This window comes from Rosa rugosa, chromosome 6 (assembly GCF_958449725.1).
Source record: "Rosa rugosa chromosome 6, drRosRugo1.1, whole genome shotgun sequence".
NCBI lineage: Eukaryota > Viridiplantae > Streptophyta > Magnoliopsida > Rosales > Rosaceae > Rosa > Rosa rugosa.
The window spans coordinates 3,184,238-3,208,273 of NC_084825.1; the positions used below are offsets into that span (position 1 = coordinate 3,184,238).

At 45.6% G+C, this 24,036-nt stretch overlaps 1 protein-coding gene and 1 long non-coding RNA gene across 5 annotated transcripts; both read right to left on the minus strand.

Moving 5' to 3' along the window:
• Nucleotides 1–11,355: 11,355 nt before the first annotated feature.
• Nucleotides 11,356–12,980, minus strand: LOC133718160 (uncharacterized). Of its 3 annotated transcripts, none has more exons than XR_009850115.1 (3): nt 12,738–12,980; nt 12,378–12,603; nt 11,356–11,795 (listed from the first exon to the last, which is right to left on the minus strand). It is a non-coding gene; the product is annotated as an uncharacterized LOC133718160 (long non-coding RNA). The 3 variants fall into 3 exon arrangements; XR_009850113.1 differs by having other exon boundaries at nt 11,356–11,803; XR_009850114.1 differs by lacking the exon at nt 11,356–11,795 and having other exon boundaries at nt 12,235–12,603.
• A 4,717-nt stretch (nt 12,981–17,697) lies between these two features.
• Nucleotides 17,698–21,609, minus strand: LOC133714284 (phenylacetaldehyde reductase-like). Of its 2 annotated transcripts, XM_062140371.1 has the most exons (8): nt 21,476–21,609; nt 21,259–21,384; nt 20,337–20,476; nt 20,004–20,173; nt 19,630–19,821; nt 19,339–19,501; nt 18,547–18,733; nt 17,698–18,051 (listed from the first exon to the last, which is right to left on the minus strand). In XM_062140371.1, the coding sequence occupies exons 3-8, from the start codon at nt 20,455–20,457 to the stop codon at nt 17,913–17,915; spliced, it is 972 nt and encodes a 323-aa protein (XP_061996355.1). In that variant the 5' UTR covers nt 20,458–20,476; nt 21,259–21,384; nt 21,476–21,609; the 3' UTR covers nt 17,698–17,912. The 2 variants fall into 2 exon arrangements, with proteins under 2 accessions (XP_061996355.1, XP_061996354.1); XM_062140370.1 differs by lacking the exons at nt 21,259–21,384; nt 21,476–21,609 and having other exon boundaries at nt 20,337–20,549.
• Between the last annotated feature and the right edge of the window lie 2,427 nt (nt 21,610–24,036).

Sequence of the window (24,036 nt, forward strand, 5' to 3'; positions counted from 1 at the left end):
AAACTATGGTGGAGGACCAAGTATAATGACATACAAAGAGGGGTATGCACCATTGACACCTGGGAGGATCTTAAGAAGGAGCTCAAAGCTCAATTCTTCCCCGAGAATGTAGAGTACATTGCTAGAAGGCAACTAAGGGAGCTCAAGCACACCAACAACATCCGAGACTTTGTAAACAAATTCTCGGTGCTCATGCTTGACATCCCAGACATGTCAGAGAAGGATCAGCTGTTTTATTTCCTAGAAGGCTTAAAGCCATGGGCGAGGACCAAACTTCAGCGGCAGAGAGTCCAAGATTTGGCCTCCGCACAGGCTGCTGCTGAAAGGTTGGCGGACTACACATTCGAAGAGAACTCTACTAAGAAGACTCAGTCGTTTTCGAATGTGAATGTCAACAGAAATGTAAGGCCTGGACCGAGTAGAAGTGGGGGAGCGGAGTCCAAGTTTTCCAACTCAGGAGGAGGGGACAGGAGAGTAGTGAATGCGAGGGACACGGCAACGTCCAAGCCTGTTGCCTCGACAGGGGTCTTCACCCCTCTACCCTTTAATCCCTCAGGCTATGCTCCAAAGCCACTAGCATGCTTCTTATGCAGAGGACCGCATAGAGTGAATGAGTGCCCTCATAAGACCGCCCTCTCTGCCCTACAGGCTCATATTCACTCGAAAGAAATGGAAGATCAGCAAGAGCCAGAGGAGGAACCTGGTCACATGGGAGCTCTAAGATTCTTGGGTGCGGTGGAGAAGCGACCACAATCACCTAAGAAGTCTCAGGCTAAAGGCTTGATGTTCATAGATGGTAGTATTAATGGAAAGGTAGCCAAGAGTGTGATGGTTGACACAGGGGCCACTCACAACTTTGTGTCAGAACCTGAAGCACGGAGGTTGGGGCTGAAGTTGGAGAAGGATGTTGGCCGCATGAAAGCTGTGAACTCTAAGGCCTCACCTACAACTGGACTATCTCGAGGGGTATCACTCAAGTTGGGTCACTGGCAAGGGAAGACTGACCTCGTAGTTGTCCAGATGGACGACTTTGATGTCATATTGGGGATGGAGTTCTTGTTGGCGAACAAAGCTATTCCCATTCCTAGTGCCCAACACTTACTTATTATGGGAGAAAGGCCGTGTGTGGTTCCGGCAAGAATCGAGCAACCAAGTGAACCCCGTCTCTTGTCCGCCCTCCAGTTCAAGAAAGGCGTGAAGCGTCATGAGCCTACCTATGTAGCAGTTCCTTTGATAAAGGATGAGACTAAAGGAGAAGTGATTCCGAAGGAGATTGAAGGGGTATTGGAGAGCTATGTAGATGTGATGCCTCCTGAACTTCCCAAAGAATTACCTCCAAGGAGGAGTGTGGACCATGAGATCGAACTGCTTCCGGGGGCCAAACCACCTGCAAAGGCACCTTACAGAATGGCGCCCCCAGAACTGGCGGAACTTCGAAAGCAGCTCGAAGACCTGCTCAAGGCGGGATTCATTAGGCCATCTAAAGCCCCCTTTGGTGCACCTGTGCTGTTTCAAAGGAAGCACGATGGAAGTTGGAGACTGTGTGTGGACTATCGGGCTCTCAACAAAGTCACGGTGCGCAACAAGTACCCGATCCCTCTTATTGCAGATCTGTTTGATCAACTCAGTGGTGCCAAATATTTCACAAAGCTAGACCTCCGCTCGGGGTACTATCAAGTTCGCATTGCAGAAGGAGATGAACCTGTTTGGCTCCAATTTTGCTGCAGCTGGTCAACAGTCTCTTTTCTTGCGCGGGCGTGCCAGCACCGTTCGGGTGCGGTCGTCGGGGGTGTCCCTTGACCTGACTTCTATCAAGCGATTGTAGACGAGGAGAGCACCAACCTCGTCGTGGGATTCTTTGTGCCTCGTGGTGAGGACTTTGCTGAAGTTTCTTCTTGTTCACAAGTCGATACTCAATATTGCAGATTGAGCAGAGCGAAATCACCGGGAGGTATTGAGATCTTGCTAAAGCGTGACTTTAGCTTGGCTGGGTTGCTAGGGCGTTACCCTTGCTTGACTGGTTCTGTAGCCGTTGTGGTCGCGGCACTACCGTCGGCTCCCGAGGAGACTAGGACCGAAGCACGTTGACAGAGGGTTTGGTGGCACTGAAAGTCGGCTTCTGAGAAGACTAGGACTAGGAGTGTGATCACCGGTAAGAGAAAGAGAAGGAGAGGAGTTGCTCTTAGAGAGGTTTGCTCTAGAGAGAACTTAGATCATCTTAGAGATGTTGTTGTTGAATGTGAATGTGTGTCGGTGTTGGTGTTTGGTCGTGGTACTACAATCGGCTCTCGAGGAGACTAGGACCGCAGTACGTTGACAGAGGGTTTGGTGGCACTGAAAGTCGGCTTCTGAGAAGACTAGGACTAGGAGTGTGATCACCGGTAAGAAAAAGAGAAGGAGAGGAGTTGCTCTTAGAGAGGTTGCTCTAGAGAGAACTTAGATCATCTTAGAGATGTTTTGATGTTGTGTTGTGAATGTGTATTTTAGAATGAGAGGAGAAGGTGTTTATATAGGGAAGAAAAAGAAGAGTGAAATGATGAGTGGAAGAAAAATAATGAAAGTGGTTTGTAAAATATGGAAAAGATAGAGAAATGATGAAATGAAAGCAAAGCATGAAGGTGTAGAAACATGGAAGTGATGATGATCTATTAAAGAGATTGTAGTAGAAAAATATATCCAAGGAAAAAAAGAAAAGCATCTAGCTTTCTTCATGTGGGTAGGAAACATGAACATGTGAATATTGAGCTGGTTTTAGGTCAGTTTCTGCCCCTTTATTCCTTCAATTATTTCTCCAACAAGACTTCAGATTGAGCCTTCGACTTCTTCATAAAAAATGTTCCACTATGAGTGTAGATCATCCTGAAAAATTTTCAGAGCTTTATTCCATGCGGTTGGGCTGGAAATGCTGCTGGACCTCTTACAGGTCCAGTTTTCCAGTTTTGCTTCTGTAGAAAATTGGACTGATTGTTTGAAGGCCTTCCACTCAAAAACATCTCTGGCACTCTTCATAAGAAATGATCCTTGGTCTGTCTAGAATGGATCTGCAGAGTTTCAGCTCATTTCAAGGTCATTTGGTCAGTCTGCCGCCCCTCCTTCCTTGTTTAGCTCGGTTTCTCCTAGCCGAAGTAGGAAAATGTGCTAAAGTTGACTTTTCATGTTTCCATGCTTCCATGCTTCCATAGTAGGCTTTATTTAGCCTCTAAATATATATTTCGAACTTGTCGACAATATATAGCTTGAGCCACTGACATTGGCTCAATTTCTCCAAGACGTGCCTTGTCAGACCAAAATGCTCATTTTGGGTCCAAACAGAACCCAAGACAACGTGCGTCACCCGTTATGGCGCCTTTGAGTTCCTGGTGATGCCGTTCGGGTTGACCAATGCGCCAGCCACATTCTTCACTTTGATGAACCAAGTCTTCCACGAGTACTTAGATAAGTTCGTGGTAGTGTACCTGGATGACATAGTGGTGTACAGCTCTACCCTAGAAGAACACGTAAAGCACTTGAAGTTGGTGTTCCAACGGTTGCGGGACAACCAGTTGTATGTCAAGCGCGAAAAGTGCTCCTTCGCGCAAGTGACTATCAAGTTTTTAGGTCACATTATTGAAAGGGGTCAAATCAGGATGGATATGGAGAAAGTAGAAGCCATAAAGGAGTGGAGAAACCCCAAGAATGTGAAAGAACTACGTTCTTTTCTTGGGCTGGCCAATTACTACCGACGTTTCATTGAGAATTACTCAAAGAAGACGACCCCCTTAACTGAACTCTTGAAGAAAGGAGTGACATGGGACTGGAGTAGTAATTGTGAGAAGGCCTTTCAAGATTTGAAGAAGGCCGTGATGGAAGATCCGGTCCTTGCCTTACCCGACCTGAACCAGCCATTTGAAGTCCAGACAGATGCTTCTGACTTCGCCTTAGGAGGAGTCCTGCTGCAACAAGGGCACCCTGTTGCGTATGAAAGTCATAAACTCTCGGAAGCTGAGAGGAGGTACGCGGCTCAGGAGAAGGAGTTGCTAGCCGTAATTCACTGTTTGAGGACGTGGCGACACTATTTGCTGGGGTCAAAGTTCATTGTGAAGACAGACAATTCAGCCGTCAGCCACTTCCTGACCCAGCCGAAGTTAACTCCAAAGCAAGCTCGATGGCAAGAGTTTCTCGCTGAGTTCGACTTCCATTTCGAACACAAGGCTGGGCACACAAACCAAGTTGCTGATGCTCTAAGTCGCAAGGCTGACCTTGCCACCCTCAAGGTGTTGGCCACTTTGTCGAGCAGCATCATTGCCACAGACATCAAGCAACGTATCAAGGAGAGTCTGGAGAAGGATTCCGTGGCGCAATCCCTCATGAAAATGGTGAAGGAAGGGAAGAGCCGTCGGTTTTGGATGGAGGATGGCATATTGATGGCAAAAGGAGGACGAGTGTTTGTTCCGCGAGCTGACGGACTGCGAAGAATGCTTATGAGGGAGTGTCACGACACCCTGTGGGCAGGTCACCCTGGATGGCAGAGGACCCATGCACTCCTCAAGCAGGGGTACTACTGGCCCCAGATGCGAGACGATGTCACGGAATACACCAAGACTTGCCTGACATGCCAGCAAGACAAGATTGAGCGCCAAAAGACTCCAGGGCTGTTGGAACCACTGTCTATTCCTACTCGCCCGTGGGAGAGTGTCTCCCTTGACTTTATTACTAACCTCCCGAAGGTGGGAGACTTATCAGGCATCCTGGTTGTGGTTGACAGGTTTTCAAAGTATGCCACCTTTGTGCCAACCCCAAAGTACTGTTCGGCGGAAGACACAGCAAGCCTCTTCTTCAAGCATGTTGTAAAGTATTGGGGTGTGCCTCAGAACATAGTCAGCGATCGAGACATTAGGTTCACGGGAACATTCTGGACCGAGCTATTCAAGTTGCTCGGGTCTGAGCTCAACATATCTTCAAGTTATCACCCACAGACTGATGGGCAAACAGAAAGGTTCAACAGGATGTTGGAGGAGTACTTGCGCCATTTCGTTCATGCCAACCAACAGAATTGGGCGCAATTGCTCGATGTTGCACAATTTTGTTTCAACTAGAAAAAGAGCTCATCCACCAACAAGAGTGCTTTTGAAATTGTCACTGGCCAACAGCCTCTCTTGCCGCATACGGTGCAAGAAGTCTACAAAGGGGCGAATCCGCATGCTTTCAACTTCACAAAAGAGTGGAAGACTAATGCCGAGATCGCTCAAGCCTATCTAGAGAAAGCGACGGGGAGAATGAAGAAGTGGGCAGATCAAGGCCGCAAGCCCAGGGAGTTTCAGGCAGGGGACATGGTCCTTGTCAAGCTACTTCCGGAACAACTCAGGTTCCTGCGCTCCAGAGACAAACGACTATTCAGGAAGTATGAAGGACCGCTCCCCATCATTGCTAAAGTGGGGAAGTGCTCCTACAAAGTCGATATTCCCGCCTGGATGAGAGTTCACCCCGTCTTCCACGTCAGCAACCTCAAGCCGCACCAGCCAGACTGTGAAGATCAAGCACGCAACCAGCCTGTTCGGGAGCACGTCGACATCAGACCACCAAAGCCGAAAGAAGTGGAGGAGATCCTAGCAGAGAGAGTGATCCGAGTGTCAAGGCGCCCATGCCAGCAGTTCCTGGTCAAGTGGAAGGGTCTTGGAGATGAAGAAACCAGTTGGGAGAATGCTAACGTCCTGAAGAAGAAGTTCCAGCAGAAGATTGAAGACTTCAAGATCAAGGTAGTCGTCGAGAGCGCCGACAGCTTAAGTGGGGGAGGATGTTAGGGGCCGCACTTGTAATGTCGCAAGCAACCTTGTCCAGGGTCATTAGTTAAGCCTTTGGTTGGTTTGCTTGCGTGCTAGGGTTGTTTTGGTAATTTACAAATTATGTAATTTATTTTATTTAGCAATTAGTCTCCTCGGCCTTTTTCATGTTTCCTCCTGCCAGGTTCATGTAAGGCCGATATGCTCTATAGGGAGGGGTTCCTAGTCGGCATAGTTTGGACTACGGAACTAGTATAGGTAAGCACATGTACTTTTGCCTCCCTTACCGTCTTACCATCAATAAAAGAGGAATTATTCAATCATCTGTGCCCCGTGAGATTGCTCTTTGATCTTTCCTTTCGATTATTCATTGTTCTTCGTGGTTGCCCCAACATTCATATAATTGTGTTCTTGCTTGTCACTAGCACTATTTTAATATTGTGTGGCTTTCATTGTTCCTTGCAAGGTACTCACTTGGCTGACTTGCTTGCTAGCAAGTGCCGCACGGTCCGCTTTGCGCATTGCAAAGTTCGGCCCGTGACACGTAGCTTGAACATAGGGCTACAAGATGCAAGTAGTGGTTGGGCCTCACCATGGCTTGTGGGTGTCCCAAAGAGGGTGTTACTTATGCTTGGTGAGATAGCAAATACTCCATATTGTTGGAGGTATGTACAAGTCCCCGAAGTCCCCAAGTAAAAGGAGCTTCTTGGTTGGGGAGTTATACACACGATGTCACCAAGCATAAGTAACCGGGCGGTACGGAGCCCCTACAAGTCCCCGAACTCCGTAAGCAAGAAGGGACTCATTAACCTGCACAACAAAGGCAAAAAACAGGCATATGTAGAATGCTCGTTGCATTGGGCAACAAATGTGAGTTGCATTGATATGCGTTGGCATATATTAACGTATGGGGTGCGTGATACATGGTCGTGTGAGCATATGGATTGCATATGATAAATGTGTGACGCGCGCAAGGAGACGAGCGAGGTCGAGTTTGACGGGGTTACGCTCGTGAGATGTAAGTTGTATGAGTGCTGCGAAGGTATGCATTTGTAACTCATGAACGATGACCGCGCGTACGGTTTGTGTCTGTTTGGTTTTCGGTCGTATTAATGGAACGCGAAAAGAATTTGATTTGTCGCGGTCGGTAAACGACAAATGGTAGAAAAATTCAATGTTCCAGTAACGTGTGGTGTGTCGAGTAGACATGAGCATAAAGCTCGAGGATTGCCGGGAAGGCATGAGCGGAAATCTCGTGAGCGGGAAACTCGGGGTTGCCGGGAAGGCATGAGCGGGAAGCTCGTGGGTTGCCGAGGAGGCATGAGCGGAGGCTCAAGGGTTGTCGGGGAGGCATGAGTGGGAAGCTCGTCGGTGCCGGGAAGCCATGAGCGGAAGCTCGGGGTGCCGGGAAGGCATGAGCGGGAAGCTCGTGAGCGGAAGCTCAAGGGTTGCCGGGAAGGCATGAGCGGAAGCTCGGGGTGTCGGGAAGGCATGAGCGGGAAGCTCGTGAGCGGAAGCTCAAGGGTTGCCGGGAAGGCATGAGCGGTAAGCTCTTGAGCGGAAGCTCAAAGGTGCCAGCGGAAGCTCAAGGGTGCCGCGAAGGCATGAGCGGGAAGCTCAAGGGTTGCCGGGAAGGCATGAGCGGAAGCTCGGGGTGCCGCGAAGGCATGAGCGGTAAGCTCGTGAGCGGAAGCTCAAGGGTCCCGCGAACGCATGAGCGGGAAGCTCGTGAGCGGAAGCTCAAGGGTTGCCGGGAAGGCATGAGCGGAAGCTCGGGGTGCCGCGAAGGCATGAGCGGTAAGCTCGTGAGCGGAAGCTCGTGGTACCGGGAAGGCATGAGCAGAAGCTCAAGGGTGCCGCGAAGGCATGAGCGGTAAGCTCGTGAGCGGAAGCTCGTGGTGCCTGGAAGGCATGAGCAGAAGCTCAAGGGTACTGCGAAGGCGTGAGCGGAAGCTCGTGGTGCCGGGAAAGCATGAGCAGAAGCTCAAGGGTGCCGCGAAGGCATGAGCGGTAAGCTCGTGAGCGGAAGCTCGTGGTGCCGGGAAGGCATGAGCGGAAGCTCAAGGGTGCCGCGAAGGCATGAGCGGTAAGCTCGTGAGCGGAAACTCGTGGTGCTGGGAGGGCATGAGCGGAAGCTCAAGGGTGCCGCGAAGGCATGAGCGGTAAGATCGTGAGCGGAAACTCGTGGTGCCGGGAAGGCATGAGCGGAAGCTCAAGGGTGCCGCGAAGGTATGAGCGGTAAGCTCGTGAGCGGAAGCTCGTGGTGCCGGGAAGGCATAAGCGGAAGCTCAAGGGTGCCGCGAAGGCATGGGCGGTAAGCTCGTGAGCGGAAGCTCGTGGTGCCGGGAAGGCATAAGCGGAAGCTCAAGGGTGCCGCGAAGGCATGAGGGCGAAAGTCGGCAGTGCCGCTGAGGCACTAGCGGCAAAAGTTCGGCGGTGCCGCTGAGGCACAAGCGCGAAAGCTCGGCGGTTGCCACTGAGGTGAGAGCGTGAAAGCTCGGCGGTGCCGTTGAGGCACGAGCGCGAAAAGCTCGGCGGTTCCGCTGAGGCACGAGCGCGAAAAGTTCGGCGGTGCCGCTGAGGCAAGAGCGTGAAAGCTCGGCGGTGCTGCTGAGGCACGAGCGCGAAAAGCTAGGCGGTGCCGCTGAGGCACGAGAGCGAAAAGTTCGGCGGTGCCGCTGAGGCACGAGCGCGAAAAGTTCGGCGGTTGCCGCTGAGGCGAGAGTGCGAAAAGCTCGGCGGTGCCGCTGAGGCAAGAGCGTGAAAGCTCGGCGGTGCCGCTGAGGCACGAGCGCGAAAAGTTCGGCGGTTGCCGCTGAGGCGAGAGCGGGAAAGCTCGGCGGTGCAGCTGAGGCACGAGCTCGAAAAGCTCGGCGGTACCACTGAGGCACGAGCGCGAAAAGTTCGGCGGTTGCCGCTGAGGCGAGAGCGTGAAAGCTCGGCGGCGCATTAACGGGTAGCTCGAGGTGATGCCCTGAGGCATGAGCGTGACCGTTGCTAATTATGCTGGGCTGTATGTACAAGTCCCCGAAGTCCCCAGTCAAGGAGGGTGTTCTTGCGGGTTGATACCAAAGCGTAGCTTTGTGCCGTATATCAAGCATAATTAGTGCGAGTGCGTCGTCCATCTAGAATTGGTTGGAGCGAACGCTTTTGCCCTTTCGGGTGGGCCCCTGCCAGGCCCTGCGAGGAGTCCCCCACTCCTGGCTATAGACCTCCGGATGGTCGGAAAATTGTTTGATGAGGGGAGCTGCGCGGAGCAGAGGGTGTTGGGTAGCGAGCCCAATCTTTGGTACCCAAGCGTCGGGGTTAACTGCCGGATCAATGGCTGCCGTAGGCTGTGTTAACTAGTCCCTTTACTATTTCTCGGAGGAGAGACTTGACTGCAATGCCGCGTAGCGGTCATTGTCATTATGAGGCATTGCCTTACCGCTTGGCGGTTGGTCTATGAAAAATGATAAACACATAGAGCAAGTAATAATATTTTGTTTAAGTGTCGCATGTTTATTTAATTGAGTTGCAATTAAAATAGAAGCATGGCATATGTGTATAGCATGTACTTGTAATGTGGATGCTAATAACATTTTTGCATTTTGTAAACATGCTTAGAGATCATTGAGATCGGTATGTGAAGCATGGCATATCTAGTATGTGAGATCTAGAAAGTGTTGCCAAATCTACGAAATGTTGTTGGCATGCTCAAAAGTTTATGGAAGCATGTAAAAGCATATAAAGTGTGATATATTGTAGTCATGTTTAGAAGTAGTAAAAGCATGGTATTGGCATGGCATTAGCTCAATTTGAAAGAGCGTAAAAGATAAGATATAGTGACTTATCTTATGCCGATTTGGAGGCTAGCGGAGTTGGCCGAGCATGACGGTCCATTGCTTGTGGCGGATAAAGCACTCCGATAATGTCCGTCAACTCGTAGTTACGGTTGAATGCTCAATAGAAATAGTTGAATTTCCTTGAAACAAAATAAATGATTAATATGTGGATTTGTAAAATCGACACCAATAATTTGCATGTGTGTTTTGCATATGTACTTTGATAGGATAGACAAATGATTTGAGTATATGCATCATGGAGGCAAACGAGCCAAGTATCGATTAAACGTGTATACGAAACTTTGCGGGGGGACGAGCAAGTATAATGTGTAGCTATATAGGTATACTGTCGGTGCCCATGATATAGCCCAGATAGTCTAGGCAAGTGTACATGCATATTTGGAACATAGTTTAGTCAAATAAAGTTGATGTCTGCACTTGAGCTAAGAGAAATCAAGGCCACGTGCTACCTAATTATGTTTTCTATGGTTAGCATATCATGATGTCTAGCGTGGTATGTGTCATGGTGCACTCACCATTTTTTATTCGTAAAACAGAAACATGCATGTGGTAGTAAACCAGATTTTTCTATATATCCATATAAATGAGCCGATAGCTTAAAAGGGAAGAGAGTTTTAGCAGATATCATGCAATACGTGGCACTAAACCAGCCATGCAGTTTCACATGGAAGCACGTGGTGTGCAATTGGGATTTCAGTCCCTGCCTATCAATAAAGATAATGCAAGTACAGAGCAGCAGGAGACTTAGCTCGTTTGGTCTGTGAGTGCCCAGAGTTGATGTTGTCCAGATGAGGTTGCCCAGCTGTGATTGTAGTTGGGCGGTGCCGTTGGTTTCAGCTGGCGGTGCCGCTGGTGACAGCTAGCGGTGATGCTTTGAGGATGAGATTATTCCGTCAAGCAGAGATGTTTTGTTGGGTGGTTGTTTGGACTTATATGCGGTGCCTAGAGGAGGATATATGGCTAGCGAAGCGGAGGATTAGGTGCTCGGCGGTGACCTGGAGCTTAGCGGAGATTGTTCAGATGAGATCTTGTCGGCGGAGCTATGCTAGCGGGGTGTGGCTAGCGGTCAGATAGCCGCTGATAGTTGGCGGAGGAGGCCGACTCCGCTGGGGTTGTTGGTTAGCCTTGTTGGCGGGTGCTGGCCGCTGAGGTACCTAGCGGAGGGCATGGTGTGTGTAACGCCCCAAACTGCACCTCACCAGCTTGAGCACGTCACAGTGCCGCGAGACCCCGAAACATAAACCGAATGTTCGATTTACATTCCAGAACCCCGCAAGGCATTTTAATAAATAATTTTTTCGTAAACCGCACAGCGAAAACGTCTAAAGTAATATTGAGGTGAAAACTTGAAAACTTTTATTTCAAATATTTGTTCATCTAGAGCTTGAGTCAACAAGGAGTCAATAAATAATCGACATCTCCGAGTATTGAATTTAGAATAAATGGTAAATGATCAATCAACTACTTCTGAGATAACACTAAACAATCATTAAACTTCGGAACCTGTTCCCATTACAACCATTTACCGAAGTTGACTCTGCACACCCGCTCCGTCCGTCAATCCCGTCACCAGTGCACAGTACCTGCATCAACACTGTTGTAGGGGTGAGCTTTCGTCCTCGCTGCTCAACAGGGGCTTCACCCCGGCTAGATTTGAAAACCTTTAAATAAACTTTTGTGGCGCCAGTATAAAAACAGATGTAAATGCATTTTCTTTAAGAACGACAACTTAAATGGTTTTCCGATATAAAATACGATGCATGAACTTCAAGTAAATACGGGCCCAAAACAATACCTGATGGCCGGTCCCATAGACCAACTACACGACCTTACCTCAAATCAATTCATAACCAGGTAAGCGTAGCGAGAGCGTCCGCTACCTAGCTACACACACGGAATCGGGTCGTCATTACGATCGCGCACCGTCCGACCGGTGTAGCTAACCCTCCGGAGGTTTTGGAGATCGAACCTAAGGAAGTCAGAGCCACCCTTCGCTCTCAAGCCATCAACGATATCTCTCACGGAATGGTTAGTATGCATTGCATTTAAACATAACCATACCATATAATTTAACATGCATCATGCTTCACTTTATATAAAACGGGAAAACTACTAACCGAGAAAGGCCCCGAATCCCCTACCTGGATTCCGAAGTCGTCCGAAATTCACGAACCTTCCGTTCCTCGGGTAACTGGAGTCCTAGATTCCGACATAATAATCGTTAATAATCCATTAATCAACTATTACACGATTATCTAATCGTCCGACCAACTTCTCCTAGTTAGACCAGGATTGACCAAAGTTTGACCAAATTGACCGATCACAAAATTAACCATTTTGACTTCCTTCCATTTTTTTTTTATTAAGTGTGCCCAAAACTGCTAAGGGCACCCATTAACTCCGGATTCTTACCGGAAACAGTACTTATACCATTTTCTTCAAATCCCGGGTTGAGCATTTCGTTAATAATACCCATCTCTTTTTATTGTTACATGTGGTGTCTTCCCGACCCAATTTCTTTCCACAATTAAGTAGTAACAAGAACAACTTCACCATTCAAAACTAACACAAGCGAGGATTAAATCTATAGTTCAATCCCAGCAAACATCACAGCATGTACTTGGTCCAAAATCACAATCACAACATCATTCCATTCCCAGCCAACACATAAGTATAAACCAATTCTAAATCAAACATCCAATTCAACTCCCATCCAACCATTCGGCAATAATTCACCAAAAGCACAGTTTCACCCCAAGAACTCGAATTTTACCTTTGACAATCAGAGTAGCTTAATCTGAGCTAACATACATCGTGAGCAAGCAAACTTGCAGCCACTGTGCTTGGTGAATTTTGAACAGAGCGCAGAGCGCATCCCAGTCCTCTCCTTCAGTCCGAAGTGCAGCAAGGACCAAAGCATCCCCGAACGCCAATTCAAGGAACCAAGCTTCCCCGGACCTCAACTGGTTTTCCAAGACGCCAGAAACGAAACTAGAAGCCTGGAATCGCCGCCATGGACGGCGGTCCGTCGATACCCGAAATCACCCAAAACACAAATTCATCAAAACTTAATCGAATTCGAGAACCAGTTAGACCAGCACGTAGAGCGTGAACAGAGGGTTAGTTTTCCTACCTCACACAGCCCTGAAGATCGCCGGAAATTGCAGAAGCATCGCCGGAAAGTTCAAACCTTTCAAGCTTCGAATCCTCTCCACAGCCCGTGCATGGATGATCCGTGGCCAGAGGCACGTCGGCGTCGTCGAGACGAAGCGAACGCCGGTGGTCCGCCGCGAGATATGGTCGGACGGAGGAGTTCCGACCGGGTCTTTTTCTCGGGTCGTCGGGTCGCGTCGCGGGTCAGAGGGAGCTTGATGCTTCTGGAACGATCTGATGCGTTGGTCTGAAGGTCTATATATAGTCCCCTTAATAAATCTTGGACGGTCCAGATTAAGCGGTGGGTAAATGAATGGATCAGATTGAACCAGATAATTTCCATTTTCCTTTAATAATTGTTTATAATCCCAAAACTTCCTAAATTCATATAAATTAGCTCGGGTATCCTAAAAATTCTCCGAAAATTCCCACGGACTCGTCGCATCGCGTATTTTATTATCGAGTCCAAAAATAACATATTCCACATTGTGAAAAATTTGGATGAATATTCCCGAGTATTTAAATAACCACCGAGATCGAAAATTTAATTCCTTAAACGATCTCACTAAACCTTTGAATTTTTCCGGCGCTCACAGTGTGAGGCTCTAGCGTGCTCACTGGGCAGTAGTGGTCGCAGCTCCGAGATGAGGATTGTGGAGATGGGGTTCAGCGAACGTTCCCAGCGGAGGAGGCTCGGGGGAGTGGTAGTAGAGCGTTGCTTAGGGGAAGTGAAGTTCGGCGGAGGCTGTCCGGTGGTGCAGTCCGGCGGAGGCTCGACACTTATAGCTCAGCGGAGATTGATAGTTCGGCGGAGCCTCAAGAGTTCAGCGGAGACTCGTGGGGGATGTTCAGCGGTGAAATCCAACAGTGGAGACCAGCGGGATATGGCCGGTGTTACCGCTGACCGAGATTGGCGGTGCCGCTGAAGAAGTTTGGCGGTGGAGACTAGCGGGGACATGGATGGCAGGCCTAGCAGAGGATGGGTAGCGGAACGAGCCTTGGTCAGCGGTGGCGGATGACGCCAAGCGGACCGGCGCCGGCGGAGCCTAGCTGTGCCTTTACGGAGCTGGAAGTTTCCCAGCGGAGACCGGCGGAACGGATAGGCCAGCGGAGGATTGCCGTGGTGCAGTCCAGCGGAGCTTGCTGTAGTAGTTTGCAGCGGAGTTGCAGCAGGAACGTGCACTGTTAAGCGGAGCCTGCGCAGTAGTGGGCGGAGCGGAGAAGCTATCCGGCTGAGCCGTTTGCGGAGCAGGGGCGATGCTGAGGAGTTGGGCGGAGCTGTTCGGCGGATCATAGAGGACCAGCGGAGCCATAGTGTAGCGTTGCAGATCGTCATCTTCATGCCCTGGGTGCCCAGAGAAAATGGCTGGGTGTCCAGAGAAATTTGGCGCCCAAAATTTTTTTTTTTTTTAGTGTGGCTGTTGTTGACCAACTATGTCAGCGTTGACCAAAAGTTGACCAAGCCCTGATGGGCGTTGACCGACTCCGCCAGGCGTTGACCCACCCCGCCGGGCGTTGACCAAGCATTGACCGGCCCCAATTTGATGTTGAACGAGCGTTGACTAGACACTTACGGGTCAAAGTTCGTGGTAGGTGACGAAGCCTTTGTGTTGGCTTCCCACAGACGGCGTCAATGTTAACGTTAGTGACCGAGGGGTCTCTAGTTAGCTTTAGAGAGAGAGAGAGAGAGAGAGAGTGACACAAGCGAAGTATAGTGGTTCACCTCTCGCCTTAGCGGGAGACTACGTCCACTTGAATGTTACACTAGTGTGTGTCGAGCCTTGCGGCCTAACAAGATTACAAAGTGTGTTGTAATGGAGTCCGTTGAGTTGTGGGAGGAAGCATTCCTTTTATAGGGGAAGAAGGCTTCCTCATTTACATTTTCTTAGATGTGGGACTCAAAGTTACTATTCTAGTCTAGAAAAACATATTGTGGAGGCAACTTGGCAAGGCCGGAAAGGTGGCTTCCCGGCGATGGATTTGTGACTTCCGGATACCGTAGCGTAGCTTGAACATAGGGCTACAAGATGCAAGTAGCGGTTGGGCCTCACCATGGCTTGTGGGTGTCCCAAAGAGGGTGTTACTTATGCTTGGTGAGATAGCAAATACTCCATATTGTTGGAGGTATGTACAGAATCGAAATCCACACATAGAAGCATCGTGGCTGCTAAACAGAAGTCCCCCATGATCGGCATTGCTGCCGGCAAGTGTACCCTCGCTGCTGCCTCCCTTCATCAATATCCTACTGATATTTTGATGGATTTGCTGATGTTTGGTACCTCCCTGACTCACACAAAGGTCTTTTCCAAACTAGTTATGTATTTACCACGAGAAATACTGCGATATCTTATAGGTCTACTTAACAGACCCTGGTCTCTACATCTTTAAATTATGTAGAGATTTTTGCTCTTCAAGAAATAGTTTGTGAATGACATAAGGGGAAGGTTTGATGCTTGCATGGTATTCTCGAAATGTGAGGCGTGTTGTACTCTTTTTCCCTTTCGACTAAGGTTATTTTTAGGGCTAATTACTGTTTAGTACTCTGTGGTTTGGGTCCAACATCAATTCAGTCCCTCGACTTTCAATTTCATCAAAAACACCCCCACACTATCATTTCTCGTCCAATAGGTCCATCCGTTATGATTCCGTCAATTTCAGCCGTTTAGCTGCTGACGTGGCGATCCAACTCAGCACAGGTGGGGCCCACATGGAAGTAAAATGCCCAAAGTGACCCTGACTCTATTCTAACCCACGGCCAGCCTCAAATCCATGGCTTCTCACTTCTCTCTCTCCAACAAAGATAAGAACTCCATCCAAAAACGACCCTGTCTCGATTCTAACTCAGATTATAGCCCCAAATCCATGGCTTCCCAACTCAGATCAACAAAGATAAGAACTCCATGCAAAAACGAAACCAATAATTCTCATCATTCACAAAAGCCGCAATCAAACCCAAATTCAGCAAAACAAAAAAATGGCCAAAATTCCACGATCAGATCCAACCTCAATCACAATCCCAATTGCTCAAAATTGCAAACAAATATCAAAAACAAATTGAAACCCTTTCGATCAATAGACCCATCTATCATTGATCGAAACAACGCGGAATTCCCAACAATTTAAACCCAAATTGCATCATAACATACAAACAGAAAACCAAAATTCATCAGAGTCTAGAATCACTCACCTCCAGCACAAAGATCTTCTTCTGGGCTAGAACTAAAACCAATCCATCAATCAATCTATCTACAATTTTCACCATTTCTCGGCAATTTGATTAAAGCTTTGGTTAGCGAGCCCAAACCCAAAGAGTGCTGATTAGCTGACGGCGGCGATGGTGCTTGAGCGCAATTCCTAGCGTCTCCGGAAGATGTGGTGGCTAGCCTTGACTTGTCGCAGGCCAAGTTCAATGAACGAACGAACCCAATCGGATTCGTTATAATCCGATTCCCCAAATCCATGGCTTCCTACTTCTCTCTCTCCGCCGGCTTTCTTCTCACCCTCCTCACCGCAACTACCTCGCCGGACACCGCCGCAACCACCTCGACTTCTCCGACCTTAATTTACCGCAGTCTAGCTCCGGTGCCATCCTGGCAAGCCATCACAGTCAGATTCCGCGTCAGAGTCACCGGCTTCGCGAAGATTCTAATTTCGGCGTCATCGGAGAAGTTCCACCAATCTCCGCGGGGCAAAATTGATCGGAGAAAACCGAACAGTCGCATAGAGCTGCTCAAATAGCTCGACCTCGATTTCGTCAGCTTTATGGTTTTCCTTTTCGTACTCCTTCGCCGCGTAGCCATTAACGGAGGCCGATTTGAGCGGAGAAAATCTGGAGTTTGGCATTAGAGAAATGGAAGGAGATAGAGAATCGGTGGTTGGGCCTGGCCGTGGGTTAGAATAGAGTCAGGGTCACTTTGGGCATTTTACTTCCATGTGGGCCCCACCTGTGCTGAGTTGGATCGCCACGTCAGCAGCTAAACGGCTGAAATTGACGGAATCATAACGGATGGACCTATTGGACGAGAAATGATAGTGTGAGGGTGTTTTTGATGAAATTGAAAGTCGAGGGACTGAATTGATGTTGGACCCAAACCACAGGGTACTAAACAATAATTAGCCCTTATTTTTATCTCAAAGGATTTTTGTTACTCGGTAAAGTTTTTAACGAGCGTGAAAAGCACCATCAACATTCATGACGTCACGTTTGGATATCACAAGGGGGAGTGTTGCAGTGAACCTAGTTTTGGTGTGACTAGTCCAAACGGGAATGTGAATCTTTATATAATAGGGAGAGTATATTTAGTTATAGATTTCCTGTTCATATTCTGAATAGGATTCCTTGTAATATTAGATTTAGATTCTATGTAATCCTTATCATCTTGTCCCTACATAAATAGCCCCATTATGAAATGTGCTTCCACATTTTTCTCAAATTTCCTCCTTCTACAACAGTATACCAATAATTATTTTAGAATAGGAAATTTGGCGAGATCCAGACTGTTGATTTTAAACACCATCTAATCTGAACCATCTGAATTTTGTGTGTGTGTGTGTGTGTGTGATCGGATCAGTTCGAAGTCGCTGGTGTTCTTGTTGTCTTATCTTGTCTAGAAAATTATCCCAAACGGTGTACCAAAGCTCAAAAACTTTCTGGGTTTTCCGGCAGGTATCTTTTAGGCTATTTTAGCCATTACTGGATCTCAGAACAATGCGGTTCGCTTCGTCCGGCAAGGCAAAGCTATAAATGTTATTAGTTTGTTCTTTTTATTGTGCAGTTGATTCCCACCAGGAGAAATCGTGCTCTAACAAACACGAATTGTATCAATTAGCTTTATTATGATTAATTTTGTGTATCAATTAACATTAAGTGCTATAATTGACTTAGATTAGAGTTGATTACTTTTCATTAATACCATATACACCTCCTTGAGAGATGAATATAATCAATCACATTATTCCCATATGCTTTCTGATAAGTTGAAGTTTTTGCAAATGATACGAAGCATCATTATGGTACTTTTATGTGCATATCATCACCACAACCTATAAAGTCACACAACCTGGCAATGATCTCATAAACAATAAAGCAACAGAGGTAGACATACACATACTATCAATCTTTAACTGTTTCCTGACTTGTGAATGAGTTCCACAATTAGAAGAAGTTCTTGTTCTTCAAACTTTCAACAGTATCCTTCAGAGACACTTCTAGCGGAGTATACTTTACACCCAAAGTTTGGGTTCTTTCCTTGGATACCTGGTGAGTTGGTGTGAAAGGCTTGTCGTCTGCACATCTGTCAAAAATAGAGACTAGATTGTCAAGTTCCAATATTCTCTAGTGGGCAATTATGGAAATGTCTACATTATCCGACTGTACTAAGCATACCATTTACCTTTTTTTATTGGATGTCCCCGAAGGGACACATACCATTTACTTTTAGAAAGGACTGAAAACACAACATGGTGAAAAGGCAGGATATAGAAAAGATCTATTAACAGATATTAACTTGACCAAATAATGAAATAAACTCCCTCCCTCTCTATAAAAAAAATAATGTAGGCTTCAAACAGATATTGTCTAAATTTATGTTTATTAGGTACTCACTCATGCCAGAAGTAACATGCATTTTGTATCCTTGTAAGAAACTATTGACTATGCAAAAGGGAAAGTAATGAAATCTAGCAGAAATTTACCGTTAATGACCAAGTAAACCTGCACTATTCTAACAACTGCCTCTAAAACACATGGAGGAATGGCATGTGACAATTTGATTATATTAGCAACTTACTTATCTGGGAGATTGAGAGCAGGGGAGATCTCGTACAACATTTTCACGACCTCTGAACAGTGTTTTACGCTTCCAACTAAACAATAACGTCCACTAGCTGATGGGTCTTCAAGGGCTAGAATATGTGCATTAGCAACATCTCTAACATCAACAAGTCTGTAAGTTCTGTTGGGAAATGTTTCGCTCCCTGCATCAATTAAACTATTATCAGGAACAATAATTTTCTTGGCTGATTGTTTAAGACATCCATCAAGCTGAAGGGCAAACTAACTTTCCCTTTAAGTTTATAACACAAAGCTACCAGGCTACATAGGAATGACAATTTGGCAATATGACATATTGTGCGAAAGTAATTTTCAAACACTACATCCCTCAACCTGACTCCCTGGCCACCCCCTTTTCAGCAGAAATATCCGTATATAATCATTCAAATGATTATATTGTGAATGTGGAAGCAGCATTTCAATATAATAGGTATAAGCGCATAAGAATTGCAAATTGATGATAAAACAATTATTCGAATGACACTAATGAAAACACTCTAAAGAATGTTCTCAAGAATAATCATTATTCAAGATGTGCTCAGTCAATATAAAATGACTAGTAGTACTAAGATCAATTATATAAGTTTATAGGAAAATGGAGGCAAGGGTTCAAATGCAAGGTCTGTTATACAAAATGTGGAAGTTCTAGCAGATCAACAGTGACTTTAATTCTCGCCATGATAGATAAAATGATAAAAAAAGAACATGTGTTCAGATCTAAGTAATGCAATATTTTCAATAAAAGTACCATTTACGAGTTTCAGAACTATTTCATCACTAAGGTTCAGAGTTGGCTGTAAAAGAGGGCCGATCACCCATCCCGGATTTATTGTAATAATATCAATTCCTTTCTCTTTGGCAAACTTCCAAGCAGCTTCCTCAGCTAATGTCTTTGAAAGGATATACCAAAGCTGATGAAAACCAATCACTCAGTAAACACACATAGTACGTTTTTATGGCTTGAAAGCATTGAGATCAAACTCGTATCAAGTTTTAGCATGGTATGCTAGACAACCACAAAAACCATTTACACACTAACCTTCGCTTTTTCACAAAAAGCGGGATCTGAAAACCAAGATTCATCGATTATTACATCAGCAGTAAGAGGTTTTCCATTAAATGCAACTGCTGCTATAGAGGATGTTATAACCACCCTTTTGATAGACTGAACCTTCACACACGATCCAAGGACATTAAGCGTTCCCTTCAAAGCAGGGTCAATTAATTCTGCCTGACAACGATTAAGAGCTAGCAACATTATAGCGCATATTGATATAGATTTTGCAGGTAAAATCAAACTGCATCAATAACTCTTGGCAGAGTATCAGATAGAACTGAATTTCATAAACTGTTGGCTTACGATGCTACAAAGAAAAATTGATAAACGTTTTGTATGTAAATAAAGAGATGAACCTGCGGATTAGTAGATGAGAGTACGACAGGAGATGCTGTATGAAAAACACCTTCACACCCATCAACGACAGGGTCAAAAGAACCTTCTTCTAACAAGTCTGCTTTGAACAAATGAAGCCTTTCCTTTGCTCCATCAAGTGAGAGTAGGTGATCTGTTTTCTTTTGATCATCTGGAGCATGCAAAAACAGAACTTGCTTAATTAAGAGTGAAAATTAAAACCCAGATATTTAATCTGAAGATTGGGAGAACTGGCTAAATTGAGCAAGTTAAATGGATTAAAAGTTGAAAACAAAACGGAAAGAAAGACAGAAAAGAGAAGTGATGGAACAGACTTGGGTCCCGAACAGTGGCTTTGACAGTAAAACCTCTTTGCAATAAAATCTTCACCAGCCATGACGCTATGAAACCAGATGCTCCCGTCACACACACAACCTTGCTTTCTCCACAGCTCATCCTTTTTCTCTTGTTCTCTCTGCTAGGAAGCTAGTAAGAGCTGAGTTTTTTTAATTTTTGGTAAATGAATGAATATATAGAAGAAACAGGCTTCAAACAAAGGGAGGCAAACAACTTGGTTTTTTTTTAATGGTAATCTTCCACATTAAAAAACAAAAAACCTTATCAAGTTCCTATTAGTGTGCTCCTTGACTCTTAAACAACTTGCAGCAAAAACAAAAAACCTTATCAAGTTCTTTTTGACTACACTAGCCACTCTCTATCATATTTCTCTCCATTTCCCAAAAACCGAGTGTAGAATTTTGAACTGAAATGTCTATTGAATTTGTCTGGAGGATCATTTTCTGTTGAAAGATCTCTAAGAGGACCCTTTTCTACCAACAAATCTATCAACTTTTTATTCAAACTATCCCAATTTCTTGGGTCAAAAATATTCACGAGAGCATCATTCACATTATCATTATGACCTGTACCATTCTCATTTTCATCATTACCCAAATTATCAAATACTACATTTGCCATCAGTGTGCTCTTCCACATTATCTTCCCTATTAGTGTGCTCTTTTGCCTCTTCATTAACTAAATGTCCATCCAAATCTTATGGTTCTCTAGTAATGAACCTATCAAGACTTCCCGTTAAAGAGTTAACCAACTCTGCATCTTTTTTCTTCTTTAAACGTTTTGCATATCCAAATAAACATTTTCTTTTAGGAGGCATGCTTCTAAATTTTAGCAAATCAATTCAAGCAACATCCCCAGACGATTTAAGCAAACTTAGCAAATCAAGGTGAAGGAGAGAACCTGATTCCCTGAACTCAAAGTATAGTATGAGACTCTGAATTTGTTCACTGCTCGACTTCTCCAATTTTCTCAATTCCAGGATCCCACAAAATTGCTAGACGGCCTACTGGCCTAGACCTTTGCGATCTGGAAATCAAATCAAACCATTAGAAATAACGCATCAAAGAATCATTACGGGCCTGAGTAAATAACACAGCAAATAATTGTTCAATCATACCTGAGTGGCTGAGTATAGTATGTAGAGAGGTACTGATGTCAAATGAGATTATGAGAATTGAGGAGAGGAGTCGAGGAGAGACAGAACGCTGAGAAAAGAGAAGGATAAGGTTTGGTTGTGTGGCTCCTAATTTCATATTATCTTTTTTTTTTTTGATCAATAAGAAACTTCATTAATAATGAACTGGTTACAATGATTTTGGACAACATCTCTTACACAGAAATGACCTGTATGTCGATTATGAATCCCATCCATTATGTGCTCTTTAGAGCCCTTGACAGGCGATCTCTTTACCGCTAGATTTGCGGATTGTCACTTTGATGAGACAGTCTTCCCGCCGTTAGGGGGAGATAAGAACGTCACTGTTCCTGATGAATGGCGTGAACTAACATGAAATGTCCCCACTATGTTTTATCATGATCCCCGAACTGCACGAAAGTACTGAAGTGCGGACAATTCTAGATCTATAGAGTATAGAATACAATATGCCAGACACTTTCTCTGATCTATCTAAAGTGACGAGATCACATATACCTGCTGCAAATGTGCCTGCAAGGATAGATGTCCCTGTAGGACACGTCACCCCAGATGGACGAGGTACGACCATGGCGGCTAACCAGTCACATGTCCCTGCCCAGAAGTGAGGTAGACCACTAGGTTCGAAGGATTCTTATCCCCGGAAGAGGGTAAAACTGGCACAAACCAATCCATTAGACATCGCGATCTCAACTGATCCATCTCACGAGACAATTCCGGATTATGGGTCCGTCCTAGAAGAGACGACGTTGGGGGACGCTCCAACGTCTGAACCCACTCCCGAGAATAGAGAAATCTCGGTAAATTATGCATGCTTAAGTGAGATTTGGAATCGGAATGAGATTATCATCGATGATATATTTGTATTCGCAGTAGCTACCGAAATTATAAATAGCGATGACATCGAACCTCGCTCCGTTGATGAATGTCAACGTAGAGACGACTGGCCAAAATGGAAAGAAGCAATCCAGGTCGAATTAGATTCCTTGACAAAGAGAAAGGTGTTTGGGCCTGTAGTTCCCACACCTCCCCATGTTAAACCTGTAGGATTTAAATGGGTATTTGTAAGGAAGCGTAATGAGAAAAACGAGATTGTGATACACAAGGGTCGTCTAGTGGCGCAAGAATTTTCTCAACTCCATGTGATTGATTCGAGGAGGCGTATTCTTCCGTAATGGACGTCATAACGTTCCGCTACCTTATCAGTTTGGTAGTTTTCCGAAAAACTGAATATGCAGCTTATGAATGTGGTCACAGCTTATCTCTATTGGGATCACGATACAGAGATATACATAAAAGTTCCTAAAGGACTTAATATACCCGATGCAAATAGTTCTAGACCATGGAACACGTTCTTCATTAGTTTTGAGGCGTTCACTTTATGGATTGAAACAATCCAGACGGAGGTGGTATAGCCGTCTAAGTGAATATTTAATCGGGATGGGATATGTGAATAATAAACTATGCCCATGCGTGTTTATTAAGGAAACAAGTTCCTAGTTTGGAATTGTGGCGGTCTATGTCAATGACATGAATTTGATCGATACTCCTGAAGAGATCAAGGAAACTGCAAAGCACCTGAAGTTGGAATTTGAGATGAAAGGCCTTGGGAGAACAAATTATTGTCTCGACCTGGAGCCCGAGCACAGTGCAGATGAAATTTTGGTCCATCAACCAAATTACATCCAGAAGATGTTAAGATGCTTTAATGAGGATAAAAGCAAGCACACCCATGGTCGTCTGAAGTCTAGAGAGAACCGTATCGTCCTGCAAATGATAACGAAGAGATATTGGTGCCAGAAGTCTCATATCTAAGTGCAATAGGCGCATTATTGTACTTGGCTCAATGCCCTAGATAGGACATCTCATTCGATGTGAACTTGTTAGCTAGATATAGCTTTGCGCCAACACGCCGCCACTGGAATGACATAAAAGACATTTTTCGCTACCTTAGAGGTACAACGGATATGGGCTTATTCTATCCCTACGCATCAAGGAATGGATCAAATCCCCTTGATCCTCAGAATGATGCTTGCCTTGTTGGATATGTTGATATAGACTATCTATCAGACCCGCACAAGGCACGTTCCCAAACTGGTTATGTCTTTACCATTGGGAATACTGCAATTTCTTGGAGGTCTACGAAATAGACACTTGTTGCTACCTCTTCGAATCATGCTGAGATACTAGCTCTTCAAGAAGCAGTATGTGAATGTACATGGCTAAGAGTCGTTACAAAGCATGTTCGAAGCATATGTGGACTGCATTCCACCACTGATGAACCAACCATTATCTACGAGGATAATGCTGCTTACATAGAGCAGATAAAGATGAGTTTCATCAAAGGAGACAACACCAAACATATTGTACCGAAGTTCTCATTCAATTAGCAACAACAGGAGCATCAGAAGATTGAAGTTAAGCATATTTGATTTGAAGACAATCATGCAGACCTCTTTACCAAGTCACTACCAAAGTCTACATTCCAGAAGCATGTTCAAGGTATTAGTCTACGTAAACTATCT